The sequence below is a fragment of the Oncorhynchus clarkii genome, chromosome 7 (genome assembly GCF_045791955.1).
Source record: "Oncorhynchus clarkii lewisi isolate Uvic-CL-2024 chromosome 7, UVic_Ocla_1.0, whole genome shotgun sequence".
Taxonomy (NCBI): domain Eukaryota; kingdom Metazoa; phylum Chordata; class Actinopteri; order Salmoniformes; family Salmonidae; genus Oncorhynchus; species Oncorhynchus clarkii.
In genome coordinates this window covers 35,877,389-35,895,024 of record NC_092153.1, presented here as the reverse complement: position 1 = coordinate 35,895,024, position 17,636 = coordinate 35,877,389, and the positions used below count along the sequence as shown (strand labels likewise).

Here is a 17,636-nt window from a genome sequence, read left to right as displayed (position 1 = left end):
AGGAAAGCATGGCCAGCCGTAGAGAAATGCTTATTGAAATTCTCGATTACCGTGGATTTATCGGTGGTGAGTGTTTCCTTGCCTCAGTGCAGTGGTCAGCTGGGAGGAGGTGCTCTTATTCTCCATGGACTTTAGTGTCCCAAAACTTTTTGGAGTTAGAGCTACAGGATGCAAATTTATGTTTGAAAAAGCTAGTTGAAGTTTCTCCCATCACTGCAGCACTCTACTAATCAGGCCTTTATGGTAGAGTGGCCAGACAGAAACCAAGATTGAATAATGCCAAGCGTCACGTCTAGAGGAAACCTAGCACCATCCCTACAGTGAAGCATGGTGGTGGCAGCATCATGCTTTGGGGATGTTTTTCAACGGTAGGGACTGGGAGACGAATGAACAGAACAAAGTACAGAGATCCTTGATTAAAACCTGCTCCAGAGTGCTTTGGATCTCTGACTGGGGCGAAGGATCACCTTACACAAGGACAACAACCCTAAGCACACAACCAAGACAATGCAGAAGTGAGTTTTGAGAGGATCTGCAGAGAAGAATGGGAGAAACTCCCCAAATACAGGTGTGCCAAGCTTGTAGCGTCATACCCAAGAAGACTCAAGGCTGTAATCACTGCCAAAGGTGCTTCAACTAAGTAGAGTAAAGTGTCTGAAAACTTATGTAAATGTGATATCTCAGTTTTTTATTTTTAATAAATTTGCCAACATTTCTAAAAAACTGTTATTGCTTTGTCATTATGGGGAATTGTTTGAGAAATTAGAAAAAAACTGTTTTAATCCATTTTAGAATAAGGCTGTAATGTAACAAAATGTTGAAAAAGTGAAGCGGTCTGAATACTTTCCGAATCCACTGTATATTACACTATCTCTGCAATACGACAGGTATGACCTATAAGTAATATACGGTGTATATTCTATAGGCCAGGTTTTATTGTATTTTTTACACCCCCAAAAATAATTTTGCAGGTGTAAATTGTTATACCAAATGATTTTACAGATATGTGTTTCTAGCTGAACACTAACGGTGTTGTTTTTGTTGTTGTAGTTGACATCTGGTCGGTGGGCTGCATAATGGCAGAGCTGCTAACCGGAAGGACGTTATTCCCCGGCACCGACCGTATCCTTTCACTGTTGTCACGGTGACATAGAAAAGTGTAGCACTTGTTGTCATGGCCCAATTCCATATTGACCCCTATCCCCTACACCCAGTTGAAGTGTGCACTTAGCTAAATAACTAACTACATGCATGGGCAAACCAGGTAGTATATGTCTGAGGTTCTCATAGAAGTATCCCTCCTCCTACTTCTCCCTCCATCTTTCCCTCCTACTTTTCCCTACCCTCCCATCCCTTCTTTCTCACCCTCCTTCCATCCCATCCCTCAGTTTTCCCTTGATGTTGGTATGGTATGGTAAAGACATTGGTCAGTTGAAGCTTATAATGCTTCAATGGGAACCCCGGAACCTGAGCTCTTGATGAAAAAAAAATCTCTGAGTCTGTGAGTGTTCCGTCGTGTTCCACCATGTTCTGTTCCAATCCGCCCTCGCCCGTCTGCCTGCCTGCGTTTGGGTTGTGCTTCTGCGTTTCTATAACAACCTCCTTCGTGAGACGCTACTACTACTATACTCTCTTCCTGTCCTGCCATTTATATAGCCACTGTAACTCAACACCACTTCCTGTGTACTTACAGCTACATGGGCTGCTGTTTCAGAAGCCAAGAGAACCTTGACCTAGTTGTCATTGAGTAGAGCTGCCCCCTTGAGCCCTCTCGTCTTGAGTTGCTCTGTTCTTCTGTCACTCGTTCCTCTGCTGGCTTTGTTCTAAAAGCATGTTGTTGTGTCTTTATTCAATAATACCTCATACAGCATGTCAACTTTTACCCTTCCCTCTCATCCACCTTATCTTCTCCCCCCCCCCCCCTTCTCCCCACGAAACAAAATTATTCAGTATTTAGTTTAGGGACACTTTTGACATCCCTGTGACCCTCTCACGTGTGACAGTATGACCTATGACCCTTGATCCTGGGCTGCTGTAGATATTAACCAGCTGCAGCAGATCATGAGGCTGACAGGTACACCCCCGGCCTCTGTCATTAGCCGGATGCCCAGCCACGAGGTGAGACACTATGAAATGTCCTTCCCAGGGTCGCCCAAATTATAAATGCAACAAGTACTGATATTGTATTATATAATAGCACTCACAGTTTTCCAGGAAAACAAATGTAGACATTTATGGTCGTTGACTCATATTTTAGATACTATTTATACAGAAAATGCATATAAAACCATATGAACTGTATTTATGATTGTATGACAATATTTTAGTTCAAATTCTATTACACAGTTTCTGATATCACATGTCTGTCTTAATTTTCCTGCATGAGTAAAATCAGGATTATGCCTCTACTGCCATCCTTTCCGATTAGATTGGTTTGGATTTCTCCCTGACCATTATGGCTACCCCATCCTGGAATTTTGAGGGTTTATGACATAGCCCCTCTAGTAATTTAATAGGACCTCTATGATGCCCCCAGTCTTTTGTTAGGCCCTACAGAGCTCTTCCAACCCTCCCCTACTCTCTGCACCCGACTGCTTTTTGTCTGACATGCATCTCTGACGTAATCTAACCAATTCCCAGAGTGCCTTGCAATCCCTAATTCCTGACTGCTTTTTATGGCCTTGCCCCTCTGATCTGGAGTGTTCTGATGGTATATGATGTGTTTGGTCGTTGTGTACAGTGGTTCTCTTCCAAACTACAGCTCCAGACTGCTGCATTCTTCATAACCCTTTAGATGTGCTCTATGGGATTCCTATCCTACCTAGATCTGGGGCCATTTCTCAAGCGTCTCAGAGTAGGCATGCTGATCTAGGATCAGGTTCCCCCTGACCATGTAATCCTATTCAATGTGATGTGAAAGGCTAAACTGATCATAAATTGGCACTCCTACACTGAGCCGCTTGATACATACGTCCTCAGAGCACGTCTCTTATTGGCATCAATGCGGGATTTACACATTCTGATCTCAAGTTAGGATTTGAGCCCTAAGTGTACAGAAATAATCTGTCTTCACTGCCGAAATGTGCTATCGCTTGATTTTAGAAGCAGTTCAAGTGTTGTAGTCACCTGTGTGTTCCCCGTCCAATGTGTGTTGAACTGTTCTGTGTATCTCTCGAACAGGCCAGAAACTACATTAACTCCCTTCCCCAGATGCCCAAGAGGAACTTTGCTGATGTGTTCATTGGCGCTAACCCACTAGGTAATAATGGCTAGTCTACTAGGTAATAATGGGGTAGTCTGTCTAGTGTCTCACAAACGCACACATTCACACTGTCTTAACAGACACTCCGTTTACAATCTCTCTCTCTCTCTCTCTCTCTCCCCCTTCCAGCGGTGGATCTGTTAGAGAAGATGTTGGTTCTGGACACTGATCAGCGGATCACAGCGTCAGAGGCCCTGGCCCACCCCTACTTCTCCCAGTACCACGACCCAGACGATGAACCAGAGTCTGAGCCATACGACCAGAGCTTTGAGAGCCGTGAGCTGGAGATAGAGGAGTGGAAAAGTATGTGATGGGGGGAGAGAGAGATGGCTCTGTGTGTGGAGGGAGGATGATAAAACCATTTAGGTTTAACATAACATGGTACTCACACTAAACTAGGTAGATGTCCACTCCGGCCACTTCTGATCTCTCTCTTTCTCTCAGGGTTGACCTATGAGGAGGTTTGCAGCTTCGAGCCCCTGCCATTCGACGGAGACGAGATGGAGTCCTGAGGGAACTAGGGTGATGTCATTGATAATCTTGCTGCCTTCTCCTTCTCTTATGGAATTGTATTGAGGAGGAAGTGGCATGTAGACATTGAACTCAGACCAGTTATGCGTTTCCTCCCCTAATGGTTTAGGTTAGGATCTGGGAGTAGGTTGAGCCTATCTTAGATCAGAATTTAGAGGCAACTTCCTCCCAGAGCACACAACCTTGTGTGAGGACTATCAACTCTCCGGACTATTTAACAAACAAACAAATGGGAAACCACGACATTCAAGTGTCTGTCGTCGTTCATTTCTGGGGTCATTCTCGGGTTAGAGATCAAGGGTTAAAGTTGACCGACCCCACCCTCCCGCTTGCTGTATTATATTATATTGTTTATGTTTTGGTTTGTGGGCCGAACTGGGGAAATGACTTTGTAATATTGTATCTACTGTTTGTGTGTTTAGAATATCTGTTAAGTTAGCTTCAGATTTTCACATGATTTGCTAAAAAGTATCTTATTTAATAAATTCCTGGAAATGGTACTCAGTTCAATATGGCAAAAACAATCAACCACATTATTTAATTTAACAAACCACTGGTACCTTCAAACATTTTATTTATGACTTTAGGTTGGTAGTGTATAGCCAGATGTTATTTTACGTCCTTTTGGATCGAATTCAGTAGGAAACCCAACAGTGTAAATCACCTCTGCCCTTCTCTGAAAAGTTCTGTCTCTACAGTCAAACTGTACTCTGTTGTTATGCCTGCCAGTGTTTTACATATGTAAATAAGGCTACACTCTTGTAAATAAATGATACTATGCACACAGTAATACTGCCGAGAAGTCGCTATTATAATCGAGAACATAGCCCCACCCACCCTTCTCTCACTGATTAGAACACCCTAGTATTAGAACCCCTAGTGACAGGAACCGTTTAGGAATGACTGGCAGGTTCCATGCCCAATCAGGTGGATTTTTCTTAGAATGGTGTGCCCCTTTTGAGAATGACGATACAACCTTTTGATGTCCATCTTTTCTCTCTAATTCAATCACACAGAAAGAGAGAGGGGGTAGAAGGCTGGGGAGTTTTGTATTTGCTTATCCTGCCCCTTAACTTATTTCATCTCTTTTTTTTCTACCCATCTCTGTGTTTCTTTTTCACTCCGTCTTTGTATCATTGCCTCCTCGAACACTTGTTACGCTATCCTGTCCTCTGTTCTGTGTGTAGTCTATTAGAAGCGAGGGGAGGGATCTTATGTCACTGTCACAAAAGGATATTTGTTAAATCAAATTTTATTTGTCACATACAGTGCCTTGCGAAAGTATTCGGCCCCCTTGAACTTTGCGACCTTTTGCCACATTTCAGGCTTCAAACATAAAGATATAAAACTGTATTTTTTTGTGAAGAATCAACAACAAGTGGGACACAATCATGAAATGGAACGAAATTTATTGGATATTTCAAACTTTTTTAAGAAATCAAAAACTGAAAATTTGGGCGTGCAAAATTATTCAGCCCCTTTACTTTCAGTGCAGCAAACTCTCTCCAGAAGTTCAGTGAGGATCTCTGAATGATCCAATGTTGACCTAAATGACTAATGATGATAAATACAATCCACCTGTGTGTAATCAAGTCTCCGTATAAATGCACCTGCACTGTGATAGTCTCAGAGGTCCGTTAAAAGCGCAGAGAGCATCATGAAGAGGATTTGGATACAAAAGGATTTCCCAAGCTTTAAACATCCCAAGGAGCACTGTGCAAGCGATAATATTGAAATGGAAGGAGTATCAGACCACTGCAAATCTACCAAGACCTGGCCGTCCCTCTAAACTTTCAGCTCATACAAGGAGAAGACTGATCAGAGATGCAGCCAAGAGGCCCATGATCACTCTGGATGAACTGCAGAGATCTACAGCTGAGGTGGGAGACTCTGTCCATAGGACAACAATCAGTCGTATATTTCACAAATCTGGCCTTTATGGAAGAGTGGCAAGAAGAAAGCCATTTCTTAAAGATATCCATAAAAAGTGTCGGTTAAAGTTTGCCACAAGCCACCTGGGAGACACACCGAACATGTGGATGAAGGTGCTCTGGTCAGATGAAACCAAAATTGAACTTTTTGGCAACAATGCAAAACGTTATGTTTGCCGTAAAAGCAACACAGCGCATCACCCTGAACACACCATCCCCACTGTCAAACATGGTGGTGGCAGCATCATGGTTTGGGCCTGCTTTTCTTCAGCAGGGACAGGGAAGATGGTTAAAATTGATGGGAAGATGGATGGAGCCAAATACAGGACCATTCTGGAAGAAAACCTGATGGAGTCTGCAAAAGACCTGAGACTGGGACGGAGATTTGTCTTCCAACAAGACAATGATCCAAAACATAAAGAAAAATCTACAATGGAATGGTTCAAAAATAAACATATCCAGGTGTTAGAATGGCCAAGTCAAAGTCCAGACCTGAATCCAATCGAGAATCTGTGGAAAGAACTGAAAACTGCTGTTCACAAATGCTCTCCATCCAACCTCACTGAGCTCGAGCTGTTTTGCAAGGAGGAATGGGAAAAAATGTCAGTCTCTCGATGTGCAAAACTGATAGAGACATACCCCAAGCGACTTACAGCTGTAATCGCAGCAAAGGGTGGCGCTACAAAGTATTAACTTAAGGGGGCTGAATAATTTTGCACGCCCAATTTTTCAGTTTTTGATTTGTTAAAAAAGTTTGAAATATCCAATAAATGTCGTTCCACTTCATGATTGTGTTGTTGTTGATTCTTCACAAAAAAATACAGTTTTATATCTTTATATTTGAAGCCTGAAATGTGGCAAAAGGTCGCAAAGTTCAAGGGGGCCGAATACTTTCGCAAGGCACTGTACACATGGTTAACAGATGTTAATGCGAGTGTAGCGAAATGCTTGTGCTTCTAGTTCCGACAATGCAGTAATAACCAACGAGTAATCTAACCTAACAATTCCACAACTACTACCTTATACACACAAGTGTAAGGGGATGAAGAATATGTACATAAAGATATATGAACGAGTGATGGTGCAGAACGGCATAGGCAAGATGCAGTGGATGGTATCGAGTACAGTATATACATATGAGATGAGTAATGTAGGGTATGTAAACAAGGTGGTAGTTTTAAAGTGGCTAGTGATGCATGTATTACATAAAGATGCAGTAGATGATATAGAGTACAGTATATGCATATACATATGAGATGAGTAATGTAGGGTATGTAAACATATTATATTAAGTGGCATTGTTTAAAGTGCTAGTGTTACATTTTTACAGTCATTTCCATTATTAAAGTGGCTGGAGTTGAGTCAGTATGTTGGCAGCACCCACTCAATGTTAGTAGTAGTAGTAGTAGTAGTAGTAGTTTTGGAATTGTTAGTTAGATTACTTGTTATTACTGCATTGTCGGAACTAGAAGCACAAGCATTTCGCTACACTCGCATTAACATCTGCTAACCATGTGTATGTGACAAATAAAATTTGATTTGATTTGATTTGATTTGATTTGGTGGCTGTTTAACAGTCTGATGGCCTTGAGATAGAAGCTGTTTTTCAGTCTCGGTCCCTGCTTTGATGCACCTGTACTGACCTTGCCTTCTGGATGGTGAACAGGCAGCCCTGCAGTTGTGGGCGGTGCCGTAACGGTACCAGGCGGTGATACAGCCTGAAAGGATGCTCTCAATTGTGCATCTGTAAAAGTATGTGAGGGTTTTAGGTGACAAGCCAAATGTCGTTGCAGACCCATAACTCCATCCTGTACATTCAATATGGACTGAAGCTGTCTGGTGAGGCTTGCTATGAGCACCAGCTGCCTGATAATGTTTTGCAGCTTTTTGGCACATCAGCTGCTTACTCATTTAAGTCAGCTCCCTCAGTTGCTGAACCTGCTATAGAGAGCCTTGACCAAAATGGCAATGACCCACTCTTTCTGTGAGCCAGCACAGCCTGTGTGTGTGTGTGAAGGGCGGTCTGGGAAATGAACCTGAACACTCTGTAATGTTCACAACCACATATACTTTGAACTCGCGAGAAGTGGGAGATGCGGTGAAGAAACACTGGCATATTTTATCATCGGACCCAGCTTTGCCGGCTGAATTTAAAAATCCACCCCTTATTTGTGTATAGGAGAGGTCGCAATTTACGCGATAAATTGGTTTATGCCAACTGCCAGTCACAAAAGAAAATCAGCCAGGCTCTTTTACGCCCTCTTCCAAATGGTAGCTATAGATGCAGAGGATGCGCACAGTGTAACAATATGATGAAGTGTGAATATTTCTGACACCCACATACTTGAAAATGGTTCCAAATAAATTACATTATTATGTGTTCCACCACCCATGTTATTTACATTATTAAATGTCCATGTGGGCTGTGCTATGTCGGTAAAACCTCTCGTTCAATCAAACAGAGAATCAGTGAACATAAAAGTTCAATCAGGAGAAACGACAGGAAACGACAGGAATTATCCAGTCGCAGTACATGCATGACATTTCTACCTTTTTAGATTTTGTGGCATAGAGAAAGTTAAGATATCAGACAGGGGAGGTGACATTAATAATACTCTGAGTAAAAGAGAATGTTTTGGGATTTTCACCCTCCAGACATTATTTCCTCAAGGTCTTAATGATGAAATGCCTATGTATGTTATGTTGTGAATTTGAACATGAATTATGCCCCTATTTAAGATTACTTTGATGTTTTTCATACGATGTACCCAATGATTTTTTAAAAACTTGTTCGGTAGGTCTATGTCCTCATTGTGGTTTTACAGACGTGTTTAAAACGTCTTATTTACACACTTTATTTGATTATTTATGAAATGCATATTGTTATATTTGGTAGCACTTACTTATTTTTCCTTTGCCTCCAACCCCCTTCGATGCGTGGAACGGATGTGGGTGGGGCTAGGTCTACATAAAGGTGCTAAATTGAAAAAAAACTCTCAAAAGCTCTGACGAAGGCCGTGAGGCTGACACGTAAGCTTATTAAAGATCAGTGATACTATCAAGAGCAGTGTGTGGTTTCCTTTTTCCTTCATCTTGTGTCAGTAATTGGACATTGTTCTTAGGGGGGTTAGTTACCCCACATTACCCTGCTTGTTGCATTTACTTATCCCATCATGAACTGATTTCAACCAGTGTATGGCTGTGGATTGACTGCATTGTTTGAATGGAATGTTGATCTATTGGCAGTTAATAAAAAATTGTATGGAATATAAAACTGTCTGAATGGTTTCTATAAAACATACAGTGCAGATGAATTTTTAAAATTCATTATTTTACACAATATCTTATCACAGCACTTGCAAACTATGGTTGACCAACTCCCTGACCAAAATGGCTGACCTTTACCCTATCATGTTCATGTCCATTATAGTATTAACATTTTTAATTCTATGGTGCCGAAGAGGTGGATTTGGTGCATGCACGCTTGGTCAAAAACAATATATACAGTTGAAGTCGGAAGTTTACATACGCTTTAGCCAAATACTGTACATTTAAACTCAGTTTTTCAAAATTCCTGACATTTAACCCTAGCAAAACAATTCCCTGTCTTAGGTCAATTAGGATCACCACTTTTTATGGTAAGAATGTGAAATGTCAGAATAATAGTAGAGAGAAATGATTTATTTCAGCTTTAATTTCTTTCATCACATGCCCAGTGGGTCAGAAGTTTACATACACTCAATTAGTATTTGGTAGCATTGCCTTTTAAATTGTTTAACTTGGGGCAAACATTTTGGGTAGCCTTCCACAAGCTTCCCACAATAAGTTGGGTGAATTTTGGCCCATTCCTCCTAACGGAGCTGGTGTTACTGAGTCGGGTTTGTTGGCCTCCTTGCTCGCACACGCAATTTCAGTTCTGCCCATTGTCTAAGGGATTGAGGTCAGGGCTTTGTGATGGCCACTCCAATATCTTGATATTGTTGTCCTTAAGCCATTTTGCCACAACTTTGGAGTATGCTTTGGGTCATTGTCCATTTGGAAGATGCATTTGCGACCAAGCTTTAACTTCCTGACTGATGTCTTGAGATGTTGCTTCAATATATCCACATAATGTTCCTCCCTTATGATGCCATCTATTTTGTGAAGTGGATCCTTCCTTGCTGAGTGGCCTTTCAGGTTATGTCAATATAGGACTCGTTTTACTGTGGATATAGATACTTTTGTGCCTGTTTCCTCCTCTTTGCACACTCTTGGCATTCTCTTAACCAGCTTCATGAGGTAGCCACCTGGAATGCATTTCAATTAACAGGTGTACCTTGTTAAAAGTTAATTTGTGGAATTTATTTCCTTCTTAATGCGTTTCAGCCAATCAGTTGTGTTTTGACAAGGTAAGGGTGGTATACAGAAGATAGCCATATTTGGTAAAATACCAAGTCCATATTATGGCAAGAACAGCTCAAATAAGAAAAGCGAAATGATAGTCCATCATTACTTTAAAAACTTCTTCAGGATTGGTGGGTCCCCTGCGGGACGGTTACTACCTTACAACCTATTATTAGGTTGTAAGAAACAAGAACATTTCCCAGGACATAGACATATCTGATATTGGCAGAAAACTTAAATTATTGTTAATCTAACAGCACTGTCCAATTTACAGTAGCTATTACAGCGAAAGAATACCATGCTATTGTTTGAGGAGAGTGCATAGTTTTGAACCTGAAAAAGTTATTAATAAACAAATTAGGCACATTTGGGCAGTCTTGATACAACATTTTGGATCAGTCTGAAACTTTGCACACATACTTCTGCCATCTAGTGGACAACATCTAAATTGCACCTGGGTGGAATAATATATTACGGCCTTTCTCTTGCATTTCAAAGATGATGGTACAAAAACAATACAAAAAACGATTGTTTTTGTCTTTGTATTATCTTTTACCAGATCTAATATCGTATATTCTCCTACATTCCTTTCACATTTCCACAAACTTCAAAATGTTTCCTTTCAAATGGTACCAAGGAAATGTTCAGGGCCTGAACTACAGGCAGTTAGATTTGGGTATGTCATTTTAGGCGAAAATTGAAAAAAAGGGCCCAATCCTTAAACTCATTTGAGGTATAAAAGAAGGTGAAGCATGCGTTGGGAAAAGAGTGACCAGGAGTGGACTTGTTCTAGTTAATTGTGTTTCTGAAGAGCAGAAGAAAGAATTGGGAATCACAAGAATTGCAAATTCCAAAGTGTCATGCTTTGAACTGCAGAATAGAGCACCTGTTAAAGCAGTCATCGTCGGGGTGTCGATGGATGTTGAGATTGAATACTTCAAGAGAATCCAAGGTGTGGTTGGTGGCCTTCGCCTAAACTGAATAGTGAATAGAAAAAAGGAAGAAAGTCTGTCAGGTCTTTTGTTTTTTGATTAAGAGCACATCCCTAGAGCGCATCCCTATGCATGTAAAGCTAGCTTATGTAAAGTACTTAGCAAGAGCATTTGTCCACTAAACACTACAATGCAAAAACTGTAAAGGATTTGCCCATGTTGCAAATGTTTGCAAACAGATGGAGCATATTGAAGATCGTAGTTAGTATGAATATTTTAATCCAAAACGTCTTATTTTTGGGGGGATATTTTACTACCTCGCACTGTATGTGACGGCAATACACCTTATAGGTTTTAGTCTGCCAATAAACCTTAAAGAGGTTAAAGAAGGATTTGGGAAGGTCTCGGGAACGGCTGATATGTTCGAAACTGATGCTGGGTCGGGTGAAGATGAGATTGAGAATGATTGGGCTACAGTCGTGAAAAATAAAGGAATCAAACGAAGCAAAGTGGTGATTGAAAGATTTTGTTTATAGTCGGAGTGAGGGTTTTAGATCCTCAGAAACCCACCTTTCTGTATCCCTGTCCCAATATTCATCTTCTCCCGACTTTGCTTTCAGGCTGGTGGTATCCTGACGTAACTCCATCTCATAATCGTCCTGCTCACCTTGGAAACATGTCTTCTCCGGGCGCCGACATTTTGAGAGCATGAGCAGAGGCACGACCTCTCTCCCTTCTCTCTTTCTCCTCGACACTCGTCAATCATTACTTGGAAAAAAAAATGGTCGGCCATCATCTTAATCTATTTCTGTTATCTAGCCCTGTGTTTCTGCCTACTGTTCTGGAGTGTGAATTCATTACACTTTGCGACATAAAAAGGGAAGGGCTGGAGAAAAGGGAAGACAAAACAACCATTAAAAATGTCACCACTATTCCACTGGTTCCTATCTGATCCTACACCAGTCCGGCGGCCTGGGAGGACAGGACACGATCGTTCAGCACACCCTATAACTATTCTGAAGTAAAATCCCGTACACCCAAGTAGTTATCTACAGCTGACACCACAACAAATCAATTTTTTCTGATTTTTACGTTCCAGTTCTGCGGTACAGTTGAGAACCATTGTAGGAAAAACCGACATCATACGAAATATAAAAATAGACACTCCTTCAGTCACATTGCCATTCAAATCACATCCCTACACAGACTCAGGGGATTGTGATTTCTTGCAATGCCCCGGCTGTAAACTCACTGAGTCCCAAAAAGCGTACTGCTGACCAGTAATTCAAATGTTCTCTGATTTCTTATTTGTTTGTGCTGTGCAGTTTGTGACCATTAAAATAAATGCTACAAAGTCCACCTTTTTCACCTGTAACATATCAGAATCCCTTGATTACCGAGAAACATTCACTTGTGCAGTCCCAAATACCATTGTGTCTTCAATGTCACTCGCTCCTTCCACTCTTCTCACCACCTCCAAATAGGAGACATGTTGGACAGCCCCCTGGACAGTGTTCAACACCACAGTTGGAGCATATAACCTCAGCTGGCATATGATATTCTTCCCATCTGCATACACTTGATACATGCCCAAATATGTTGAATTCATAACACTGGAGGGGTTTGTGCACAAGAGCTCTTACAGGATATCTCATAAAGTTCAGCTTTACATGAGAAGGGAGAGACTCCCTTCCCAATCAGACATTGCATTCGGATAGAATTCAGACCCCTTTACTTTTTCCACATTTTGTTCCGTTACGTTCTATATTTCTTTCATCATCAATCTACACACAATCTACACACAATACACCATAATGAAAAAGCGAAAACAGGTTTAATTATTATTATAAATATATATATATTTTTTAAAAACAGAAATGCCTTATTTACATAAGTATTCAGACCCTTTGCTATGAGACTCGAAATTGAGCTTAGATTTATCCTGTTTCCAATGATAATCCTTGAGATTTTTCTACAACTTGATTGGAGTCCACCTGTGGTAAATTATATTGTTTGGACATGATTTGGAAAGGCACACACCTGTCTATATAAGGTCCCACAGTTGACAGTGCATATCAGAGCAAAAACCAAGCCATGAGGTCAAAGGTATTGTCCGTAGAGCTCCCAGACAGGATTGTGTCGAGGCACAGATCTGGGGAAGTGTACCAAAACATTTCTGCAGAATTGAAGCTCCCAAAGAACACAGCGGCATCCATCATTCTCAAAATGTAAGAAGTTTAGAACCACCAAGACTCTTCCTAGAGCTGGCCACCCGGCTAAACTGAGCAATCAGGGGAGAAGGGCCTTGGTCAGGGGGGTGACCAAGAACCCGAAGGTCACTCTGACAGAGCTCCAGAGTTCCTCCGTGGAGATGGGAGACCCTTTCAGAAGGACAACCATCTCTGCAGCACTCCACCAATCAGGCCTTTATGGTAGAGTGGCCAGACGGAAGCAATTCCTCAGTAAAAGACACATGACAGCATACTTGGAGTTTACCAAAAGGCACCCAAAGGACTCTCAGACCATGAGAAACAAGATTATCTGGTCTGATGAAATCAATATTGAACTCTTTGGCCTGAATGCCAAGTGTCACATCTGGAGGAAACCTGGCACCATCCCTACGGTGAAGCATGGTGGTGGCAGCATCATGCTGTGGGGATGTTTTTCAGCGGCAGGGACTAGGAGACGAGTCAGGATAGAGGGAAAGATGAAGGGAGCAAAGTACAGAGAGATCCTTGATGAAAACCTGCTACAGAGTGCTCAGGACCACAGACTTGGGCGAAGGTTCACCTTCCAACAGGACAACGATGCTAAGCACACTCAAGACAATGCAGGAGTGGCTTCGGGACAAGTCTATGAATGTCCTTGAGTGGCCCAGCCAGAGCCCGGACTTGAACCCGATCTAATATCTCTGGAGAGACCTGAAAATAGCTGTGCAGAGACGCCCCCATCCAACTTGATAGAGCTTGAGAGGATCTGCATAGAAGAATGGAAGAAACTCCCCATATACCAAGCTTGTAGCGTCATACCCAAGAAAACTCGAGGCTGTAATTGCTGCCAAAGGTGCTTCAACAAAGTACTGAGTAAAGGGTCTGAATACTTATGTAAATGTGGTATTTTTATAAGTTAGCAAAACAATTCTAAACTTGTCTTTGCTTTGTCATTTTGGGGTATTGTGTCTAGATTGATAAGGAATTGTATTTTTTCATCAATTTTAGAATAAGGCTGTAATGTAAGAACATGTGGAAAAAGTCAAAGGGTCTGAATACTTTCCAAAGGCAATGCTTCAGTAAGGTAATCTTTTTAGCATTCATTGCAATGGTTATCAACTGTACCGCAAAAATGGAACGTAAATCACAGAAAATAGATGTTGTGGTGGCAGCTGCAGAGAAGTATTTGGGTATACAATATTTGACTTCAGGTTGTGTTGAGTGGTAGTGTGCTGTCCTCCCAGGCCATTGGCTTTGTGCAGGAGTAGATAATGTCAAAGTAGTGGAATGGGGTAGTGGGCTTTTAATCAGAGTAGGTTTAATTGGGAGGGTGTATTCTTTTTATAATTATGTTTTTTTCTTCCCTTTTACCATTTTGTATCACAAAGTATAATGGTTAAAACAGTATACATACATATGCAAACAGACAATGATAACATATGCTAGGGGTTACAACAAATTACAGATTATACAAAGACCTTAAAAGAAACACACACTGATTGTTTTAACAGCTTTCTTATTAGAAGAATGTAGAATGGTCTTAATGTACTGCTCGAATTCCTTATAGAAAACACGGATGAGTGTTTTTTTTATTAGTGAATTTACATTTATGAATTTGACATATTCCCATTAGCACAATTAGATGTATGAGGTAAAATTGTTTTTCTTTTTCCTTATTATAGTTAAGGAAACTGAGCAGCACATTCTCCCATTAAAAAAAAACAAATTTCATCAAGAATATTAACAATTATAAAACTATGAATACCTTTCCATAATTTCTTTACATGTAAACAATGCCAAAATAAATGCAAAACTGTTTCGGGATGGTCAACACAAAAAGTACAGTTAACGTTAATGTCTTTTTTGAGTTTCTTCAGGTAATGATTCTCAGGGTAATACTTGTGGATCATTCTGAAAGAGACCTCTTTGACCTTGTTAACAAGCAGGTATTTGTGTGGTAATAACCAGACTTTTTTTCCAACAGACATTATTGACAAATGTATTCCAGTAAATTGTGACATAAGGAATGGATACAATATCCATTTGAAATAAAGCATGTATAGATCTGTTGTTCTGAGGGAGCAAGGAGAAACAATGTTTTCCTATTGGAGAGTCAACTGGATTAAAGAGAGTAGGCCAAGAAGGTGAGGTCTGGTTATACCTCTAAACAACATGAGAGTTCCAGATGGAATAGCATCAAAGACTATGGCGAACTCTCTAGGTGTAACAGGGATATTGTAATGAGATAAAAATTCCTCATAATTGAGTAACAATCCTACTGCATTAAAAAGTTGGCTCACCAGCAGGATATGATTATTGAACCAGTTCTTAAAAAATAAAGACAAAATATCCTTATTGTTCCTAATGAAATACCTATGCGGGGAAAAATTATGTTTATATACAGTATTTTAACAACCACGCTAAGAATACTTGTCTATGAAAAGCAGATCATTTTGTAGGAATCGTATCAATGTTATAGTTACAAAGTAACATAAAATTGAAGCCACCAAAACAAGAGAAGACATAATGAGGGATAAAATTCCAAATTGAAGCAGGATTCTTTGAGAAATGTTCAGGCCAATGTATCTTTAAAGTATTATTCAAAGTAGGAAAATCCAAAAAATTGAGACCACCATATTCATGTGTTCATAATGACAGATTTCCTTATATAATGTGTACGATTTTTCCAAATGAAGTTGAAATATATCTGGTCAACCACTTTACCTATTTTGTTGTCAAGATTGACTGGGCTGCATAAGTCTGGAGATACCTTCAGCTTTAGAAAGCAATACCCAACCTTTCAAGGACAAATTAATAATAGGTATGACATTTAATGAGCATCTACCCTGCTGATCCTTAGATATGGTAATCCCAAGGTATATTACTTTTTCCTTGACTAGAATATTGCATATAGAGGGTATCACACAGTATTTAACAGCAAACAATTCTCAGAAACTCATATTCCACTGTATCAAAGTCTTTATAAAAGTCTACGTTTTATTGTCTTCTATCTTAAAATATTAGATCAGAACAGTCAATAAGGTCAAACACCAGTTGGATATTATTAGACATACACTACTGTTCAAAAGTGTGGGGTCACTTAGAAATGTTGTTGTTTTTGAAAGAAAAGCACATTTTTTGTCCATTAAAATAACATAAAATTGATCAGAAATACAGTGTAGACATTGTTCATGTTGTAAATGACTATTGTAGCTGCAAACGGCAGATTTTTTATGGAATATCTACATAGGCGTACAGAGGCCCATTACCAGCAAGCATTACTCCTGTGTTCCAATAGCACGTTGTGTTAGCTAATCAAAGTTTATCATTTTTAAAGGATAATTGATCATTAGAAAACCCTTTTGCAATTATGTTAGCACAGCTGGAAACTGTAGTTCTGATTAAAGAAGCAATACACCTGGCCTTCTTGAGACTAGTTGAGTATCTGGAGCATCAGCATTTGTGGGTTCGAATAAAAGGCTCAAAATGGCCAGAAACAAATAACTATCCTCCTAAACTCATCAGTCTGTTCTTGTTCTGAGAAATGAAGGCTATTCCATGCGAGAAATTGCCAAGAAACTGAAGATCTCGTACAACGCTGTGTATTACTTCCTTCACAGAACAACGCAAACTGTCTCTAACCAGAATAGAAAGAGGAGTGGGAGGCCCTGAGTCCAATACTGCCTTCATTCTTTTTGCAAATATAGAGGCTAATATTTTGTAGTTGTTATTGAGCAGACAGATTAGACGCCAATTATCGAGGAGAAGCAAGTCTTTCTTGGGCTTTCTTATTAATGTAATCAGACCTTGAGTCAAACTGGGAGGGTGTGCATTATTTGAAATTATTTCAGAAAAGACTTCCAACAGAAATGGGTCTGACTGTTGAGAAAAAGGTTAGTAAAAGTCAGCAGATATACCATCAGTCCCAGGAGACTTATTTATTTTGAATGTGTACAACAGAAAAAATTCTACTCTAGGTAGCCTAGTGGTTAGAGCGTTGGACTAGTAACCGAAAGGTTGCAAGATTGAATCCCCGTGCTGACAAGGTACAAATCTGTCGTTCTGCCCCTGAACAAGGCAATTAACCCACTGTTCCTAGGCCGTCATTGAAAATAAGATTTTGTTCTTAACTGACTTCCCTAGTTAAATAAAGGTAAAATAAAATAAAAATCACACTGTTCCCTTTCAGCCTCCCCAATTGATTTCACATCACACAGAGTTGACTTGAGGAAACTTGAGGAAACCTCACAATAGTTAGAACCATATCAATTCCTGTAGAAGTTGCAACTAAAGTTAGAGAATAATTTGGGATCACCTGTGATGAGACCATTAATATTTAATTGTTGAATTGTATTATTTTTTAGAGCGTTTTTTCTAACCTGAAAAA

The 17,636-nt window shown here is 40.2% G+C and overlaps 1 protein-coding gene across 1 annotated transcript in view; it reads left to right on the top strand.

The window, feature by feature from the left end:
• Positions 1-5,096, top strand: part of LOC139413234 (mitogen-activated protein kinase 14A-like) — a 43,182-nt gene extending 38,086 nt beyond the window's left edge. Inside the window, exons 8-12 of the mRNA XM_071160374.1 lie at positions 1,051-1,122; positions 2,039-2,118; positions 3,181-3,259; positions 3,392-3,565; positions 3,707-5,096. Coding sequence (XP_071016475.1) covers positions 1,051-1,122; positions 2,039-2,118; positions 3,181-3,259; positions 3,392-3,565; positions 3,707-3,774 — 473 coding nt within the window. The 3' untranslated portion in view covers positions 3,775-5,096. The remainder of the gene's footprint in view (positions 1-1,050; positions 1,123-2,038; positions 2,119-3,180; positions 3,260-3,391; positions 3,566-3,706) is intronic.
• Positions 5,097-17,636: the final 12,540 nt, after the last annotated feature.